Source organism: Eucyclogobius newberryi, unplaced genomic scaffold (genome assembly GCF_026437365.1).
Source record: "Eucyclogobius newberryi isolate DKJ021-1_F unplaced genomic scaffold, fEucNew1.0.hap1 SCAF_9, whole genome shotgun sequence".
NCBI classification, from domain to species: domain Eukaryota; kingdom Metazoa; phylum Chordata; class Actinopteri; order Gobiiformes; family Gobiidae; genus Eucyclogobius; species Eucyclogobius newberryi.
Genome location: NW_027316532.1, coordinates 10,041,110 through 10,061,318, shown reverse-complemented (window position 1 = coordinate 10,061,318; position 20,209 = coordinate 10,041,110). Strand labels below are relative to the sequence as shown.

At 39.1% G+C, this 20,209-nt stretch overlaps 1 protein-coding gene across 1 annotated transcript in view; it reads left to right on the top strand.

Annotated features, from left to right (window-relative positions):
- The window catches only part of lpp (LIM domain containing preferred translocation partner in lipoma), a 366,579-nt gene that overhangs the window by 17,108 nt on the left and 329,262 nt on the right, over nt 1-20,209 (top strand). Inside the window, exon 3 of the mRNA XM_072439524.1 lies at nt 17,155-17,327. Coding sequence (XP_072295625.1) covers nt 17,159-17,327 — 169 coding nt within the window. The 5' untranslated portion in view covers nt 17,155-17,158. The remainder of the gene's footprint in view (nt 1-17,154; nt 17,328-20,209) is intronic.

Genomic DNA, 20,209 nt, shown 5'->3' with positions numbered 1-20,209 from the left:
ACACGTGTGTGTGTGTGCGCGCGCGCGTATATACACGTGTGTGTGTGTGTGCGCGCGCGTATATACACGTGTGTGTGTGCGCGCGCGTATATACACGTGTGTGTGCGCGCGCGCGTATATACACGTGTGTGTGCGCGCGCGCGTATATACACGTGTGTGTGTGTGCGCGCGCGTATATACACGTGTGTGTGTGTGTGCGCGCGCGTATATACACGTGTGTGTGTGTGTGCGCGCGCGTATATACACGTGTGTGTGTGTGCGCGCGCGTATATACACGTGTATATATATATATATATATATATATATATATATATATATATATATATATATATATATATATATATATATATATATATATAATTTTTCCCCTGAATCTTTCTACTAAAAATACCCTTTAATCATATATAGTCTGAAAACAAAACGACCAGTACATGCAGGATAGTTGAATAATAAAAGTGAAATGCCAAAACAAGTAAATGCTTAAAAGTCAGTTGAGATTAGGATGACTGCGGCTGATTAAGCGGCTGACATAGATACTCTGGGACTCCGTGTGCGCCGCTCCATGGATTTGTTCAACTCTGCGGGAACGGATAAACAACAATAAGGCACCAGTCAATTATACAGAAAGTCCTCCAAAACAACTAGTTTAACTGGATTTAATCTCCCCAGAAAGGTCAGCGCCTCCCCAGGACTGAGCAGTGCACCAGGGGCAGATTAAGCCAGATGCCACGCAGAAGGCCAAGCAGGATTTGCACACTTTGTTTTTCTCCAGGAGTTGGAACAAATATTTTTAGATGTGATTGTGGATAAAGACTTCTACTTTCAATTGCGTCTTGAATCATGTCCTATCACAATCTGTTTTCCACAGTTGTTTTCCGGTGACGGAGAAGATAATTGAGAAGCTGTGTTAGTAACCTCACACATTTCTTATTTTGAAATGTTATTTTTTATTAAAAAACAACATCTTTTTGAGTTTCTAGACAAACTGATTAAGTATTCACAATAAGACAATTATCAATGGATGAGAAACATCACGAGTTAACAGTTTGGAATTGCTAATTACAGCAATAGTCAAATGTTCATAGTTAGAGATGGGAAAACATCCTGCTGTTACAGTTATCAAAAGCTTTCTAAAAATGTTAATTTCTTTCATTCATTCATTCATTCTTTCAGTTATGTATTATTCATTCTGAAGTAAGTATTTATTTGTAGCCTTCATATTTTAAGAAACAACAACTGTAAGCCAACTAAATTATTTTAGTTCAGGGTTTACAGCTCTTCCTGGATCTAAACACTTGTGATATTTCAATAAAACCTCATGACAATCTTATAAATAGATCCAAACCTTGAGCCTCACAATCTGTTGTGATTGCGTCTAGTCCAACATAAAGTTCTCTTCCTCAATCTCTGTTTTTGTATAAATGCAACATGAAATCCTTGCCTAATTATATTGTGTAAATGTCAAGTCTTGTAGGAAAAAATGTTACCAATCTTTGTCAAGCACGCGTTTCCTTTCCTCTTCCCCCCCCCCTCTTTTTAACAGACTCCAAATGATCTTTTATACAATTGCAAAACAAAACGCTCGTCCCTCCGCAATTGCGTTTGCTCAACAAAACAAATTGTCCCGAGCTTAGTACAGTCGACCAAGAAAAGATCTGCCACTTTTCAAACGGCTACGAGACTAAACAGCAAAGCGTTCGCTGCCTCTTTTTAACCGGGGCCAAACTGGAGCCCAAATTGATTCTAATACAATTGCAACCCCCAAATCCTCGTCTCCCTCAATTGCGTAAACGCTAGCTCAAGTCTTTTAAGACGTCCCGAGCTTTAGGACGTCTTTATGTGCTAAGCTAAGAGAGTGAGGGATTCTCCGGTGAAGTCATCTGTATTGGGTTTACAAAGTGTTATCGATGACTTGGTTGTGTGTCTTTGGCAGTGTGCGAGATGAGGAAGAGGATTATGTCACCGAGCCAGAGCCCGATAGGACTTTGAATGGAGGGATCGCAGCAAGTGGCTTATTGTAGCAGCGGAGGATAAGCTGTGTTCAACAGGATCGCAACGGCTCGATACAGGCCCGTGCCTTCTATGGGAATTTAATGTTACAAAACTTTACCTTTAAAAAAAATAAAATAATAATAAAGTATTTATTTTGTTCACTGGAAATATTAGCTATTTTTTTACAAACTAAAACATTTCCAAAGTACACTTGCTGCATGATGGTTAGGTGTACTAGTATTTTCCTATAATGCTCTAATCCACTGTCGTATTGCAATACCAGGATTATACAATATATGGACTTCTTTCTTTATGATGGCGTTTCTCATTGCGTGGCTACAGTTTGGTGCTATAGTCTGTGTTACTAAAATAGACGGAGCAGTTGGCTGTGGTCGGCCTCTGGGAGAGTTGCAGAGTTAACAGAAGAGATGACAGAGCTTCATGGATCCGATCGGCTGCATTCACGTGACATCACTACATAATACATCCCCATAGTTTGAAATTGAGTTGGAACAGGTCAGAAATGTACGGTATATCGTAGAATTAGACTATATTTTACAGTAAAACAAAGGAAATATGATTTAACATTTAAGATTTTACCAAAAATGTATCCAATATGCCATTTTGGTGACCTTTTATAAAGTAACTTTAAACCATGATATTACAGGTTTGTGGGGCCAATCCCTAACAAATAAGGTTCAACATTTGAGGATTTTGTTTTTGGATATTTCTTTCAAAAACAGTAACTCTAAACCACAGAGATTATAACAATATCCAATTCTAGAACGTGAACTTAACCTATTGTGGGTTAAAACATAATTGTTAACTTACTATTTGTACAATACATAATTGATCTCTCCTCATATAGTTAAAAATACACAGGGTTACATCTGTAAGTAAAATAATCAAATCAAACTTTGGATTACATAATTTTGTATGAAAAGCGCTTTATAAATAAAGTGCTTTACCGAGATGGAGTCCTTGGCAGGAGAAAAACAATTCTACAATTCTATCATTTCAAAATCACTATCAATGATTTGTTTTTTAATTTATAGAGTTAAACTGTACATCGATTTCTGGGGCGGTTTTGTGTTGCTCTGAAACACTTTTTGGTTGAGGTAAGGTTCAAAATAGCACAACTTTAATGACTGGGAACACAAACAAAAGAATGATAGCTGTGATTTTCAGGAGTATATTTTGTTTTTGTGGGCGACCGAACGTTGCTAAACCGGACATAGTTTGTGTACAAAAGGCATGTATTCAGATTAGATTTACAGCTCACACGTAGCATTATGAAGACACACAGAGGTGGCAGTCTTATCCCCAAATTATAGCCGCTCTCATCCTCCATAACTCTTCTGTCCCACGTACAAAACCAAACCCGACCAACACCGGACTGCGATCTCGGCGTCATAATAAAAGGAAAAATGTCACCAGAGGAAATATTTCAGTCCTCATGAACATTCTTCACTTCTTTTTCTAGCGACTTCGGCAGTAGAATGAACTAGAACTCGAGTCATCTGCACTTAAGTTGTGAGATAGTGACAAAAACTGACAACATTTCAGACATTGCATAAAGAAAAATGTGAATTAAATAGAGGCTGCATGGCAAATTGTATCTTATATGTAATGTTTCAATTTCTTAATACTTTAAAATGTTCCTTTACACAGTTTTATTGGGAAAGTGGAATTAATATTGCGGGCGGGGTCACTAAGTTTGACGTCTAAGATCAAAGGGATTACTGTACACTTGTTCGTTTCATATTTGCCTGCCACGCTGCATAGCACATCCTGAAATGACAGGTGAGAAGTTAAAAAAGTGCTGCTCTTACTGTGTGTTTGACAATTGGAAAGAACGGAGGCTCTAGTGGACTCTCAGCGAGCTACATCTTAACACGAAGAACTCTTTTGCAAATGTGAAAGGCGACAATTATCCCATCAAAAAATTAAAGTCTGTCCACGCTTTTCTTTTCATCTTGAGCTTTGTGAATTGTGCAGGTGCAGCGGCGAAATCTGCTTTTAGTGTTTTCTTTGCAGTGTTTGAAAAGGACGGCTAATGTTGACGTGATGTGCTAATCAATACGAGTGGATTGAGCGTCGACTTTGCTCGGTCCTGTTCTGAAGACCACAGGCATGAATTAGCTTCACCTGTGAGTGTAGCTGTTGGCTGCAGTTGGTGGGCGCCGGTTGTCAATGACGTGTGCAGTGATTGTTGATTTGATTTCATTTGAAGCTGGTTAAATGTAGCTGCTAGTGTTGTCCTTAATGTCGTGAGGCAGTTTGGGGAATGGACCCATTTTACTATAGGGGAAAAGATACATTTCAAAGTCATTTAGAGGACTTGACTGATTGTGAAAAGAAAATGTTTAGGGCTGCAAGATATATCACAATAGAATCAAATAGTAGCAGTTAAATGACAAAGACTGCAGATATTTAAGTAACAATGTCTTATGTGTAAAAGTAGCCAACGCTGTAGTTTAGACCTCGTGTTCTGAAATACATACGTTCTTATTTCTTCCTTTCATTTTTTTCTTCTTTCAAAAAATATGTTTCTAATGCATAAGCAAAACAAACACAGAAACAGAAATGGACCAGAGAGCGAAAAAAGTAAATAAAACTAAACCTCAACTTCTGTAAACAAAATGATGACATATTTAAATGAAAATAAGGGCCCGACCAGTCCAGTTCTGCTCCTTTCAGGGCGTTTGGGTGCCCGAAGCAGAAATACTCTGCTGTGTCCCCAGGGCCCCAACCCACTTCAAATGTGTACAAAATACATAGGGGTTTGTCAACCTAAAGGTTTTGAAATCCATACATTTATTTTGATATATATTGCACTAATCACAATCCTAAGTGGGTCATGTAATTTCCTGTATTCTGATCCATTTTAGATGTTACATTATTAGCAACTCATTACTCCGTTTATTATGTGGGCCCCCCACAGTTCCCATAGGTCCCTGCTCCGCCCTCTCTCTCATTATTATGTAAATAATAATTAAGTAAACGTGACTCAGACTGAACTCTCTGCACCAATGTTTTCCTCAGAAAATAATTGTGCTGGTTTTTGAAGCACTTCAGTCTGAACATGAGGCTCTAATGCTTTTCTCATTTAAGAACAGGAAAGGTTTAGAGTTCGATAAACATCTGTGCTCTAATTTCTCATATTTTCTGCATTATTATTAATCCCAAGATTACATTGGTATAATTGTAATGAAGGTCTGTCGCTGTCCACATCCTGCTATATTTGTAAATTGCTGTTCAACTGCTTTAGTTGCTGTTACTTTTCACTTTCTCATCCATAGCTCCTTTTATAAACCATTTACTGTTGCCATATTTAAACTTCTCTTATAAAACTTTTGCTATATTTCACTCTTTTAAAATATTGTTATTAGATGCGGGCATTGCCTCTCTTCTTGCGATACGATACCTAAATGACGTATCACAATATGATATTTCACTATATCTATTGCGATTTTTCTTTGAATTTGGCATTTCACAAAATTTAAAACTATATTTTTTTCTGTTTTTGATGATTCATAAAATAAGACACAGCTACTGTGTACACTTTCTTTTACAATGATTCTCAGTGAAAGTATTGATACTTTGGTAACACTCAGGGCACATCCTGTTTTCAAAAATAAAAACCCCGACTCAATTCATTAATTAACTGGAGGACATTGACCTAATGTTTAACAGTCCTTGTTTTACATGCTTATTTATTTGTTTATTGGTATCCAGTTATTTGGACTGACACCTGAAATGGGTTTTCTAAAATGTGACTTTTTGGCATTATTTGCAGGAGGGACACACAGTCAGTATCTGCCTTGAATCTGAACACTTGGAGAGGGCGCGAGCTCAGCGACAGTAACAGTCTTACACTGCTGCTCATCTCTGGACAGTCACTGAAGGCTGAACTAAGACTCGGTCAAATTCTGAACTTTGAAACTGGGAAGTCACTCCACTGTATATAGTTGACCATTGCTGTTGTTTGTTGTACATGCCGATATATATTTATTGTAATACAACTTCATTTCAGTCCATACTTTTACATTGATGGCTCTTATTGACAAGCCCATCACTACTTTCTTTGACTGTTAAGCAATCTAGAATCCATTATACTTTTAAATCGAGGGTATACTTGTTGCAGATAGTATCATTAATATGAAATTCACAATAATTACCTTGTCTTGCATATTTTTAATCTCTCACGTCGCTACTTTGTTTATTGTTGATGCAAGTATATATTGAACTTGGCTCCGGCGCACTAGGTGCCTCTTCATGTCGGCTTGTGATATATTTACAGCTGTCGCTCAAAGCCCTCCAGAGACTGAGATAAGATAAAAACTCCTGGGACGCTACTCTATATCAAGAAGCACATATGCCGCACTCATGCAAGCCATCCAATTCTATTTGATACCTCCCCAGCCAATACCAGCTGTCAGTCACATATTTACCCAAAAAGTTGTGCTTGTTGTCATAAGGGAGCAAAGGCCAACTACTAAATTTTAAGTAGATTACTGATTTTACTAATTTAAACCGAAATGTTGAGCATACATATTCTGTTAAGTCGACTTGCAAGGACAGCGACCCCAGCGACGATGCAAAAGGTTTATTGGCTTGCGACATGAACAAGACAAATGTACAGAAGTTGATGCCGTTTTGGGGGCTGCTGGCGATGAGGGCTGAAGGCTCCCGGGCCTCGATACCCCCATCCAGAAGATAAATTAGAACAATTAGAACAATTAAAAAGAGGGTGGGATGGAGGGGCACGACGTCATGAACACAGGTGTATGTGATCTGGATGATTAAACAAAACAATATATACCAAATATGAACAAAGACTGAACCTGGACCTAAATGCAAGTCTAAATAAATAGGACTAAATCATTTAAGTCACAAATATTTTTATTTTTAGTATTGTGTAAGTGACGACGCCCGTGTCTATGATTACAGTATCGTTCAATGTTTGTTTCCAAAGCTTAGTCAACTTTGAAGAGGCATTTTTGAATCGGTTATAATAGTTATAATTTGTTTTATCTAAGCGTGTTTTTTTTTTTCCCACCCTTCTATTTTCCTGTATAAAAATCCACCTGCTTTTTGCCACATAAAGCCCATTATGTCTACGCTTCAGTTTCATCATCTGGAAGCAGCAGAGAGAGCCAAGGTTTATTTTCTTGATAAATTACATCTAAAGAAAGACACTGAAGGCTGATGATAATTATAGACTAATGAGGCTAAGGATGTTTGTTTGTGTTTAGCAACATGTGTGCCACTCAATTACTACATACACTGTCATTAAAATGTTTCTCTCACAAATCTCCACAGTAAATCACTTGCATTCAGTATTCTCATGTTCAATGGTTGGTTTTCTCTATCCTACTACTACTTCTACCACTGATCACCTTTAGAGACATAGCTGGGGCCTTGATGTTGGAACAGCTAATGGACCTGCCTATGGATCTCACGCTAAAGTTAAGAAATGTAACTTTGTGCTTGACCTAAACAAAAGTACATCTTTAAATCAATTCTAAAATGCACAAACACTACTGGATGGTGTTGTTTTCAGTTTAAAACCAGTGAGAACCAGTGAGAGGCTGAAGAAGAGGGAGATACAACTGTCCAGCAGGAGAAAATGAGAGCTTTGAGGATTTTGTGGAGCTCAGGGAGAGTGAGGTTATTTTTAAATGGGACGTATTATGTAGAATGTATTTTGTTGTTTTGTTAACAATATTACAACAAAATTCCCTCATCATTAACTTACTCAAAGTTGTATATATTTGATTGATTCATGCATGTTTCAGTGCTCCTCTATATTCTGCAGTCGAGGCTTGAGTGTACAGAAAACCTTGGGCCATGTTTTGTCCCCACGTTTTTTTCTTTATTTAATTCACCTTTATTTTTGCGCAACACGGAGAGCTTGCCCTCATCCCCGGGTTGCCTGAACTAAACCCAGACTAAGATTGTGCACACATCTCTGCTTATAAACTGGACTTGTGATGCATAAACGAGGGCAGCAGCAGAGCGGAGCATGATCCTGAAGAGCACAGTTCCAGCTGCAATGAGGACCTGCATTAAGGCCAATTCATACTTCATAAGAGGTGAGAAGTTTGTACGTTTAACTCGGGCTGTAAGAGCAAACACGTCCTGATGTAATTCTGTTCTCACAGCTGGTTCTCGATTCATCAGCTCAGCATTTCTCTGTGAATATGAAGCATTTTAAAGGTTAGAATACAGAGAACACTGTCTCCTCTCCAGTCTCTCTGAGTGTGAGCTGGTTCATCTGCTTCCTGCACATCTGAACAATTAGAAAAAGTGGACCAGTTTTACGCAGACTGGAACAAGGATTTGGGCTGAATGTGATGTGAATCTCGCGCAGTAGCGGGTGTCCAACGCCGAAGGTGGAGTGAGAGAAAAATAACCACATAAAATGTTATTGTATTAATTATTCTGTAACTTATAATGTGTGTTATTCATGCCCACGAACGTTTTATTATGATTATCTTAACTCGACTCTAGCGCACTAGTTTTTAAGTTTATTACCGGGTAGTTACAATTCTGGCCATTTACAGAAAGCACCAGACCGTGCCCTCAGTTTGCTTTACTCCACCTCATATTTTGGCGTGATCGTGCCATAATCACGTCCTACGCTGTCATCATTTGCACCTTGACTGCAAGATGTGACTAAATAAATTCTGTTGCGTCCACTTTTCTATACTTGGTTGTGATTATTCAAAAAAATTGAGGCTGCAGGTTGTACTCGTACATGGAAATCTGTTGCGTTGAAATATAGTGGCATGTAAATATAAAGAGGCAGGGCTGAACAGTTCTGCAGTTTTGAACAGGTCATAACACCTGTTTCTGTTATCAAGCCGTTTTAGATCAATATTACAGTTTACCATGAACAGAACGTGAAATTATGATCCACGTATGTTATAGTTTCATACTAAACCGTTGGGAAAAAAACAATACTGTATGTCTGATTTAATTTTGGTTTTAGTGCAGAGGTTGAAGAAGCAGGATTGGGCAGTGGTGGAAGGAGTACTCAAAGTACCTCAAAACCTCCAGCTCTTCCTCCTGTCTTTTCCTCAGTGATGTGAATATTTCCAGATTCTTCCCCCAGTTTAACTCCTGGAGGTTGGAATGGGGGGGGGCTGTCTCCTCTTTGTAGTAGTCACACTTTAAATCTCATTGGTAACGGTGCTCATGTGGCTGAGGTCTCCACTATAGCTAATGGGGAAAACAAATCGCGTCTGTGGCGTTTATGGTTCCATTAACCCCGCTATTATCCCCAAGTGTAATTAGGCTCATTAGGTGAATGCTGAATTTATAATGGAACATGCTTCACTTTTCGTTGTATGACAAGACACTGCTACACCGCTGAACGTTGTTGGCATTTAAGGCAATTAATGTGTTTACAATGAATATAAAAATGCATAAGTGGATAGTGTGGTGGAAAAATCTATTTTAAAATACATAATTAAGGGTCAAATGTTTGCACACTTTCTTTACTGTATTACGCATGGCATGGACTGGAACACAGAATCTATCTGTAATATTTATGTCATGTCATTATTAAAGTGATATTTTATAATAATGTAAGAAATAATGACTTAAAATTGCTTGCAATAGGTATCGAAAGTACCAAAAATCAGATGCTAAAATACAAAAATGAGTAATGAGAATCTAGATACTCATTTGAACATGTGTTGATACTAAAAGGAAATTGCAACAAAAACATGACGCATGACAAAGTGGGACCTTTCCTAAACTTTTTAGAACGATCTTATGCTTTATCAGAACTAGCATAAGACCACATGGTAACCTAAAGAAAGTACTATTTTGTGTTGAAAATCAAAAAATCATTGTGGTATAATAATCACATCATGTTTCATTGCTTTCTTAACTGTGTCAATTCAAATGTCGTTTCCGTTGCATTTAATGTGCAGCTGAGAATAAAACCTGTTTTTGTTTCTTGAGTCTCTCTTAAAGGGAGGGTATGTAGCCTGCACTCGTCCTGGTTTAAAAATGACTGTTGTCATGGCGGCTCTGTGTTCTCAGCATCACCTGCTAAAGAGTGTGAGAGGTGAACCTGCTGCTGACTCTGCAGAGACCTGGTGCTCCTCCTGTCCCATGTTTTCACATGTTGTCACTTTATACACCAGTCAACACATTTGTACAACAACAAAACATGTATTTTTACTCTCCAGCAGTTTAACATTTTCAGCGGCTTATTTCAAACTTTGACTTAACATTTCAATAAACGGAAGCAGTGATCTTGAGGATTTAATTCTCACGTCTTTCAGTCAGTTTAACTTCAGGTTAATGGTGTTTCTGTCTTCTCACTCTGTACTGGTTTGACAAGTTTGACAGAGCAATGTTGATTAAAGCCTTTGTATTTTATGTTTACAAAAAATGAAACAAATGTTCTGTTCTGGTGTTGTGGATGTGACCCCTGAGTTAAGTGCTGGGGTGTGGTGCATGTCTCCAGTCCAGGGGCCACAGCCCTCTGAATAATCTGGCCCTCAGTCTCTAATCTTCTCCAGTTGTGGCGTGTTTTATTTTCCCACGTTTAACATGCTCACTGCTGTGTTGTCCTTTATCCTAATAAGGATTTATTCAGACCCCTCACTGTGTAAAGAAAAGCCCTACATATTTTATCAACAGATTTATTTGAGATTTGCCTAAGAGGCACCATTTTGTTCAAGCTGATACAATCAAGCATCCGTTTTTCTGTTAAAACTTAAACAATATTATTTGCTTTACTTAATCAGGTTTGAAATATTACTATATCTTCATTCAAATCTTGTAGTATTATAAGACATTCTAGTTCATAATGTTCAGCTCAGTGGCAGTGTTCTCTCACAAACCCCAAAGTTGGCAGTTTAATCCCAGCTCAAGGCAGTGCATTGACCTCTGTCTTTGCATCCTAGGGATGGTCTATAACATTTTTATAAAAAGAATATCTTCATATTGTTTGGACAATACAGATATTCTCACAATATGATGATAAACCATCAGAAATGTGTATTACACAAAAGTAAACACAAAGTGCTTACAGATCGCCTGAGTTGTACCTTTAGCTAAAAGATTACACTACATTTTATTTTTTAAAATGTATTATTATTGATTTAAACCGCTCTTTTTGCTGTCTTTTTATTAATTTTATTACAGAAAAGACTAAATATTCCCATTCAGAATATCCAAAATTGCAATATATCATAAGGGTTTCAACATCTCATATCCTTACCACACAAAGCTTTAAATTGTATTCAAAAAAACATGCTAACTGCTTCTATTTAAACAACAGTGATAGTTTCAGTTTACTTTTGCCCATCAAGTACTACAAACAAGCATGTCTTTTTTGTAACCATATGTGGTAATAATGGCAACAGCACAGTAACGTGTCTCTCGCTCTGGAACTGCTGTTTGCAGTGGTTACATTTCAGAACACCATGTCAAACTCGCCTGCCCTCTGAAACCCTGACTCCTCATCCATGTTTAAAGACTTGCAAGAGGTCTAAAACAGCCTTTTGCTTTTATTAATATGTCAACACTCAACACAGTTTCATCCAACCAGCTCTTTCAGATATTCCCCCCGCACTGGAGACGCTTTGCTGTCCTGTAATGACCACTTGAACTCGGGCTCTTCCTGGTCCACACGGGGAGCAGCTTTTTGTGTTTGTGTAATGTAGCAATGACCTCTTCAGTCATTCAGGCGCACCTTTTAAGTACAACGATGAAGTTCAAACCCCGACTTCCTACAGATGGAAAGTTTGAATTTTTAATGTATTTTCATTCGCTCGGATGGGTCTGCGCTGCGTCAGAGCAGAAGTGCTAATCCTACTTGTTTTGCTTTGGTTCACAGTAGTCGGTGCCAAAGTGTCTTCATGTCTTCATGTCGCGTCTGAGCTGTGCGTGAAGCGATGCCTTGATCAGTGACTGTTGAACCACACAGTCACTTTAGCGTAAACCGTGCACCGGAGACAAGACACAAGCGCAGTAGTTATACATTAAGCTTGGGGTTCTTTTCACTAAATACGTTGGGTTATTCTATAATCCAAGGTGAATAAATAACTGTCACTTTGTCACCTAATATCAGAAAAAAAAACAACGGGGCCATATTTAACTTGCAAAAATGTGTTAAATGTTAAATTCTTTTAGTGATTGGCTTCAGTTTATCTACAATCTAATACAGCAATGATTGGCCTTGTGGATACACCATATTAATTTACTTAAAGGCGGTATGGACGATTTTTCGGCGATTTGAGAACGCAGGCGGAAGTGCGCATGCGCACTCCCCCGTGCGGACTGATACAACACACACGTGCGTTTGTTTATTAGTGCAACGGAGCGCATCGCATCGCTCGTCTCCCGTAGATTTCTGTCCACTTCTGCGTCAGCTCGAACTGTCTTTCTCCGTCTTCATTTTGCCCCGTACACTGAGGGAACTATATTATGATAGATCCATGCGCTTAGGCACGCGGAAACGTGGGGACGAGCCTGACGCGGCTGCAGGTGAGCGATAGGTGCGTTTTATGATTGATATGTGGCAGGACTAATGATTTATCCACGCCACGAGGAAATATGATAAAAAAATTGCTGAAAAAAAATCGTCCATACCACCTTTAAGAACATTTATGTGTATATACACGTATGTAAATTTTAAAAATGAATGTTCTTAATTTAGATAATTAAGAAAAACCTGTATATTTTGAATGTAAAATGTCCTCCCGGTTGAGTTCTATCCCTGTAACTCTTGCAGTCTAAAGTATATTAACTATTGTAGTCCCAAAATAACCCACTAAAGCCTTAAACAGACCACTTTTCTGCGTCTGACAGATTCTTTTTGACAATTTGATAATGTTCTGAACTTTTGTGCAAGTCTGTCAGTGGCAAGACAGAGTGAGAAGAAAGAATCTCAAAGAAACCCACCACAGTGTTTTAAACCCACAGAGTCAAACCAAAGTCTTTCTATTGTGTGTTTTATTGTGGGTCCTACCAAGTTGTTTTTGCTCGAAAGCTTGTCATTCCTCTGCTTTCCCAAAACGTGCCTCTCGCTCTTGCCTTGTGCCATTTTGGATTCTCGCAGGCCTCCAAGGATGTTTGATAGTTTCCTCGGTGGATATGAAAGATTAATGTGGGACAGGCACCTGCAGCAGTTCCTCAACGACGACTGTGAAAGAGCCGCTTCCAGCAGACAGCCAACATTTCATTGTTTAACTGACTTCCCTCAAGAGTACTGGGGGGGGGGCACTACACTACTGTACGTAAGCTGTTGTCAGTTACAGTTATTAGGTTCGGCTCTTCAGCTTTTAAAAAACGTTTAATGAATCCAAAGTGGTTCATAATTACACTGTTAGGAAATCCACACAAGAAAAATCCATTCCTGGCACGTGGCTTCATTGGGTAACCTCGGCATGACAGTCAGGTTATAGGTTAATAAAGTTTAGGTTTTCTGATACCTGCAAAGTACAATACTTGGCAACAAAATGGCTAACATAGGAGCAGAGAGAGGTCCAGGTTTATCGGGCCTTAAATCTCCAGCAGAGGCCTTTTTATTTTGTTTTGGCCAACCTGCTTGACCTTCAGTCTAAAGAACACACAAACAAGTTTTATTGCTCATTTTAATGCAAAGCAGGAATGGCAAAAAATGGGACTACACTGCTTTCTTATACAGTTTGTGGTAAAACAGGGTTGTGAATTAGTTTGTATTTCATTAAAATTGAATCATTTGGACAAACTAATAATCGGCCATTGGTATCGCTTCACAGGTGAGGAAAAAAAACAAAAACATATCGCTTGATTTCTGCATAATTATTTTTGCAAAAAATAAATTGCCGTTAAGTGACACCAGCTAAAGTCACACACTATAGAAGGTCATGATTCTGAACACATGACAATTACACACCACCTGAACTCTCCCTTCACACTTCAGACACTGTTAAGATTACAACTCAATTAGAAAAGTCAATCATGGTAAATTGTAGGGTAACAACCTGTACATATTATTTCCAAGATTTAGGATTATAGTCTGATGTTGTTAAAATAAAAAATTAAAATATACATAAATATACATACATCACATTTTGACTTTTCCTTTGTCTTTATATTTACTAAAAAGACAAAATGGTATAAACTGAAGCACTAGTGTTACTAATCTAGTAATCTACTTTTGGATTAGTTTCTTGATAAACTTTGAAGCAAACTTGTGCCACTCATTTTTCACATGTTCTGCAGCCGCTGTCACAGTTTAAACATTTGACTTTCCCTTGCTTCTTCGTCCCGAGTTGACAAACAAAGTGGACGCCTCCCCTTACCCAACGTGAACCTCCATGTGATCGCTCTCTCGCTGCAGTGCCTTCCTGCTGCGAATGATTTGCCTCCTTCAATCACTCTATTATTCAACATGTGTGCGCCGACGACACGCCAAGATCACTGCCGCTCCCCGCTTTCCTTTTCAACTACGTCTTTTCTTCTGCGTTGTAAGCCATTTGTGCTCGTGTGTAGAAATGAAAGAAGCGGGAGATACGGGGAGGACAGGTGGGTGTGCGCGAGGCGGCGGCGCGGCGGTACAGCTTTTTCAATCGCAGCATTAACAAACGTATCAAAAGTAAAAAGCACAGACGGAGCGCGGATTTTCGGCAATATTAAAATACCATTGTGCGTGGGTGAAAGATTGTAAACCGGGTATCAGTCAGACGCCGGATAATAACGGGTAAACATCATAGAATAGGAACAACAAACAAAGACGTGAGAAAGGGACGCTGTGAATAGTTCAAATGTTTCAGATGATTTCAGGAGGACGCGTTCGCCGGTGAAATCCTGGCTCCTTGTGTCCTCAGCTGGAGCCAACTTTTTTGGCGCCGCCACGTTCGCCGCTACTGTATCGGAGGCGTCGGAAAAGTAGCACGCTGCTTATAATGAATCCGCTGTCAGGGAAAGACGCGCTCGCTGCCAAACAACAGCTCAAACCGACCGGATCAATTAAAAAAAGAGAGGAGTTCACGTCAAGTACAAAGACATTGACCCGGTTCAGGATTATAAGTGTTACATCGAGGTTGCAACATTCAATTTGACAGTTGGCAGAGGTCAGACCCATCGTCTTTGTGAAGTTTGGCAATCAGGTTGAAGAATGTCGTTTTAACTTAAAAAATACAGTAGTTCTTGATGTGTTTAAAGAACACATTTATACACAATTCAAGAACTAGTGTATAATTCTCTATTGAACTGCAGTTTTAAAGTTGCATGAATAAAGAGGATTTTACCTATTGTATATATTTTGGGTTGAACTGAATTTTGGGTATATATTCGGCAAACTGAACTCTCGGAAGGAAACTCCACCAGACACGGGAGAACCATCTTTTTAGAACCTTCTTGGCTCTTCTTTACTCTACTCACTACTTTTGTACCCTTTCCCCCCTTGGGCCAATTGAGCCAAGCAGGGACTAAACGTGACGTCCACAGAGCGTCAGATGCTCATGGGTAAAAGTTTAATATTTCTCGTGAGCAGCTCTAGCAGCAGCTGCAGCAGCGGCAGAATAATCGGATAACCCAATAATTAGATCTGATTGTGTGAGTGTGTTTACATGCACAAGAACAATCTGATCATTAAAATAACCAGATGTCAGTTAATCAGTAGATTTTTAGTCAATGGAAATAGAAAATAAAGTACATTGACTCAAAATAACTCAAACCCTTTCATTTTTCTTCATGTGCATATTTTTTCATAACTTTTAACATGACGTTTCAATAATCTGATGACTCCAGAAATCAGATTTGGATATTCATGTAAAGATATCCAGCATTTAGAAGAAATAAATTTTAAATTACCATTACTAATTGGCGTGGACTGCCAATTAGTCTTGCCATGTATCAATCATAAAACGCACCTACCACTCACCTGCAGCCGCGTGCGGTTCGTCCCCACGGTTCCGCGCGTCTAAGCGCATTGATCTATCATAATATAGTTCCTCAGTGTACGGGACAAAATTAAGACTGAGAAAGACAGTTCGAGCTGACACATAAGAGACGGAAATCTACGGGAGACGAGAGATGCGATGAGATCAGTCGCACTAATAAACAAACGCACATGTGTGTTGTATCAGTCCGCACGGGAGTGCGCATGCGCACTTCCCCCTGCGTTCTCAAATCGCCGAAAAATCCTCTATTGCGCCTTTAACGGTAAAACTAGTTACATTTGTTTCTCCAAAGTCTGAACTCTGCTCCAAACCTCGTGCTCTTATATCGAGTCTTGCTGTGTATTAAAACAATGCAATAAACAATACCATCTGCTCACTACAATAAAGCTTAAAGTGCTGAACCGAACTATTGAGCCAACAATTGTGCTATGGTAATAAGGAAAATGTCAATTCTACTACTAAAACATACATTTAGTCAACTTTGGAGATCTGCATGTATCGAGTGTCCTATTGTGGACTCGCATTGTATCAGGAGGTTCTAAGCAACACCCCGCCCTTGTGTTTATGCTCTCTTACTGTCATGGAATCAGACATACGCCGATGCTATTCCTTAACACATTGAGAACACAATTCAACTTAGAATATGAAACGACACAGAAAGATCAGACATTTGTGTGGCATGCATGGGAGAAAACGCGGGGACTGTGTCAGCCAGGCCGTTGTAAGGAGCCTGGCTGACCCTCCTGCGTCTCACCCCCGCGTCTCACACCGTTTTTTCCCATGCTGGTTGGTTTTATTAGATATTCTGGAATAGGCGGGTCACATTTCTCATTGGTCAGCCTCACATCAAGGCACTTGGTATTTTTCCGTAGAGATAAAGCCTGCCCCCCCCCCCCCGGGGCAACATTCTTTGGCCCATCTTTATGATACCTTCACAAACAAATGCTGTCACACACCCGTTCTTCTCTTAGACTAATGATGCAGATAAAATATCACTATTATGCAGATAAAATACATCACAGAAATATACTCATATATTCACATTTTATCACACTTACTGCATTTGTACCTAATACACACTGTGTCTGTGTCATGTGGAGACCATGTGTGACAGATGTCATCTTTTTCTGAGCAGGATGTTCCCCTACACTGAGCATTGCAGAATAATATGTTTTCAAAGCTGTTGTGAAACATCCACGTTTACCATTCGCTGTTGTAATTCTTTTGTTATTAGAACCATTAGAACCATGTGGAACCAGGGAGACCAGCCAGCCCAGGTTTCTGCCAGGATGGAGACCACGCCCTCTATTGGCAGCGCCAGTATCTCTGTGTCCCAACAGCAGACGCCCAAGAAGTTTGCCCCTGTGGTCGCCCCAAAACCCAAGTTCAACCCCTACAAACCGCCGGCAGAAGAAGGTAACCTTATAAACCATATTATAGACTTGAGAAAATGTATACCATTTTGCACAAATGTAGGAATGAAGCCTGTGCACAGCCTTGGAAACGATTCCACTCGATTCCACACCAAATGCAGCTGATAAGATAAAACAGATGTGTAAAAGTATTTGAAGAATTGCTTTCTATGGTATTATTTATGTTCCTCTGCAGCGCTAGATGAGTTGGTTTTAATCTAAGATTATATAATCAAATGCTTTCTTGTTGAGATAATGAGAAATGGTATTTATGATGAGTTAATCATGTGCAGATAGTATTTGTTTTACCTCTGCCATGTCTCCTCGCCTTGGGAGGGAGCAGAGACGCACACACGGGTGATTTACTCATTAAGAAGCGACATCATCTTGCATAATTATTATCATTCCTTATTTGTTAATTCAAATTTCTCCAAGTCAAAGGATTTCAAAGCTTTTCATTTGGTATTCTTTTACAATCCGATTAAAAGAAATGATACCTTTTGTCATCAAGTCTTCTCAGGTTGGTGTTATTTGGTGCAAAACCTTGGTCATAAGTCAAGATTTTAACATATTGGATTGGTTTGTATATTTTGATGTCGTGAACCTTTTGTTTAAGAAGGAGAAAGGAAGGTTCTGAAGAGATTCCATTTTCCATTCAAATAGATGGTTCTGTCTACAAGGCGGTGCCAGGAGGATTCACTGGCACATCCACATCGTCACAGTACTCAAAAAAATTTTGAACTTAAAACATCACTTACAATATAATTTTACAATTGCTAGCTTAAATAAATGGAGATGCCAAGGTGGTCCTGGCCAAGTTGTAGCTGCCCTCCAGATTCTGTTTGTCAAATACATGCTTGATTTTTTTAAACTGAGAAATCTCCAGCATGTGTCAGTAAAAGCATGTGGAGGAAGAAAGTGTGCTTTATTGTGTTGAATGGCACTGATTTAAAGGAAATGAAAATAAAAGACATTTATTTTGTTTTTGAAAGGACAAAAGAGAATCGAACCGAACATCGAGACAAATCAATACGAAGGGAAAGAATGTGCATTTCTTTTTTTTGCCATTACCGAGGACTTCTTTAGTCGTGTCCGAGCGGCGACCAAAAGACAAACACAAAGCAGATTCTGACACTTTTGCTTAACCCATAATTTGTCACTTTGTCGTATTCTGGACTTATTGTAATACGATGACTGTCAAATGCAGCTTACCGTCCACGTGGCAGATTGGGCCGTGCTGGACTGCTGGACAGACATGTGGAAGGTGTGTGGCCCGGCGGGGATGACCGCTTATATCTTCATCAAAGCTGCAGATGCAAAACCCATAGAGACATTTTGTCTTTCAGCCTCTGCTTTGATGTGGCGGTGTATCCTGTTGCATTGTGGGACCATGTATTTTGCATGTGTATTGTGTAAAAAGGTTTGTGGTGGTGATGGGTGAGAAACCAGGAAGCCGTCTGCCGTTTCAGTCAAAGGGGAAATTATGTTTGCTTTTTTTGTTTTTGTTTTTTTAAATGCTGGTCATGTACAGTTATGTGCAGCTAAAGGCGTTTTTGAATATGGATTTGCCCTCAGTAGGTGTTTGAAATGTAGTATTCATTCTATTTGTTTATTAGAGGTTACAGCTGTTAACACTTATTGAGTATTTAGAATTAAAATGTTGAGTCATCAGAGGTTTTAAACGTATTATGCTATGCTAACTATTATTTTGTATGGTTTTATTTTACTCCCAAGTGCCTTGTTTGGCAGGAATCTACTTTCATCTCTTTATTTATTGTCATATTTTTTAGATATTTTGAAAACCTTCAAAGATACAGAAGGAACGCACATAATTTAGCATGTCAATAAAACCACAGTTATAAAAAGATGAGATATGCTAACCACTCTGCCTCCACTCTGTTCCTCTTCCAAATACACTGAATGGAACGAGGACAATGATCGTGCCTCCATAACTTCTGTAATCTGACTCGATGAACCCGTCTACATCCGAGACGAGACTACTGCTCTTCTTCTTCCTGTGACTTTAATATTGCAAAACGCCGGTGATGATGACTTAGTGCACGCTCGAGTGAAAAGTGTGTGCTAAAAGTGGATTCTGTCTCATCTGCTATATGTTTGTAATAAGAACATTATGTAAACTTGTAGCTTCAAGCCCCTGAGACAGCTCCAAAAACGGCAAGTCTGTTCTCAAACTGCACACCTGTTTATGGAAGCCAGGTTTGGTTTGTATTCCATAACGAGCAGATATAGCCTTGTTTGTTTGTATGTTTGTTTGCTTGTTTGTTTGTTTGCTTGTTTGTTTGTTTGCTTGTTTGTTTGTTTGCTTGTTTGTTTGCCTGTTTGTTTGCTTGCTTTGTTTGTTTGTTTGTTTGCTTGATTGCTTGCTAGAGAGGGTGAGTTCAGCATTTTTTAGTGTGTCGTTGCTTATGGTGCACGTGGCCATACTGTTAAACTCGGTGTATGTCTCAGTGGGGATTGCTGTGCTGTGATTCAGTACTTTCTCAGTTTCATGCAGCTTTGTGCTTAAACACTTTCTTTCTACTTTTCCCCAACCACTCCCCCTACTGGTTAATCCAGTCATGTTCGCAGTTAGCAGTAACCGCATCAGGTAAAAAAAAAGCAAAATATGTAGGTATTGCTATCCAATCTAAAGATGAATATTTTTGCATCATCAATAAGCCCTCGCTGTACCGCAGGGCCAGAGTACTCGAGTAATTGACAATGCATGAGTGTTGCCCTGGGACTCAGCTCGTACTTGTATGTTTCTTAGGGCAGTGACTTGGTTTGAAGTTCAGGGCAGGCTAAAGGACTTGGGACTTGACTAGTTAAACTACTCAAGTATCTATACTGCCAAACTATGGCAGTATAAATATATAGTTTAGATGG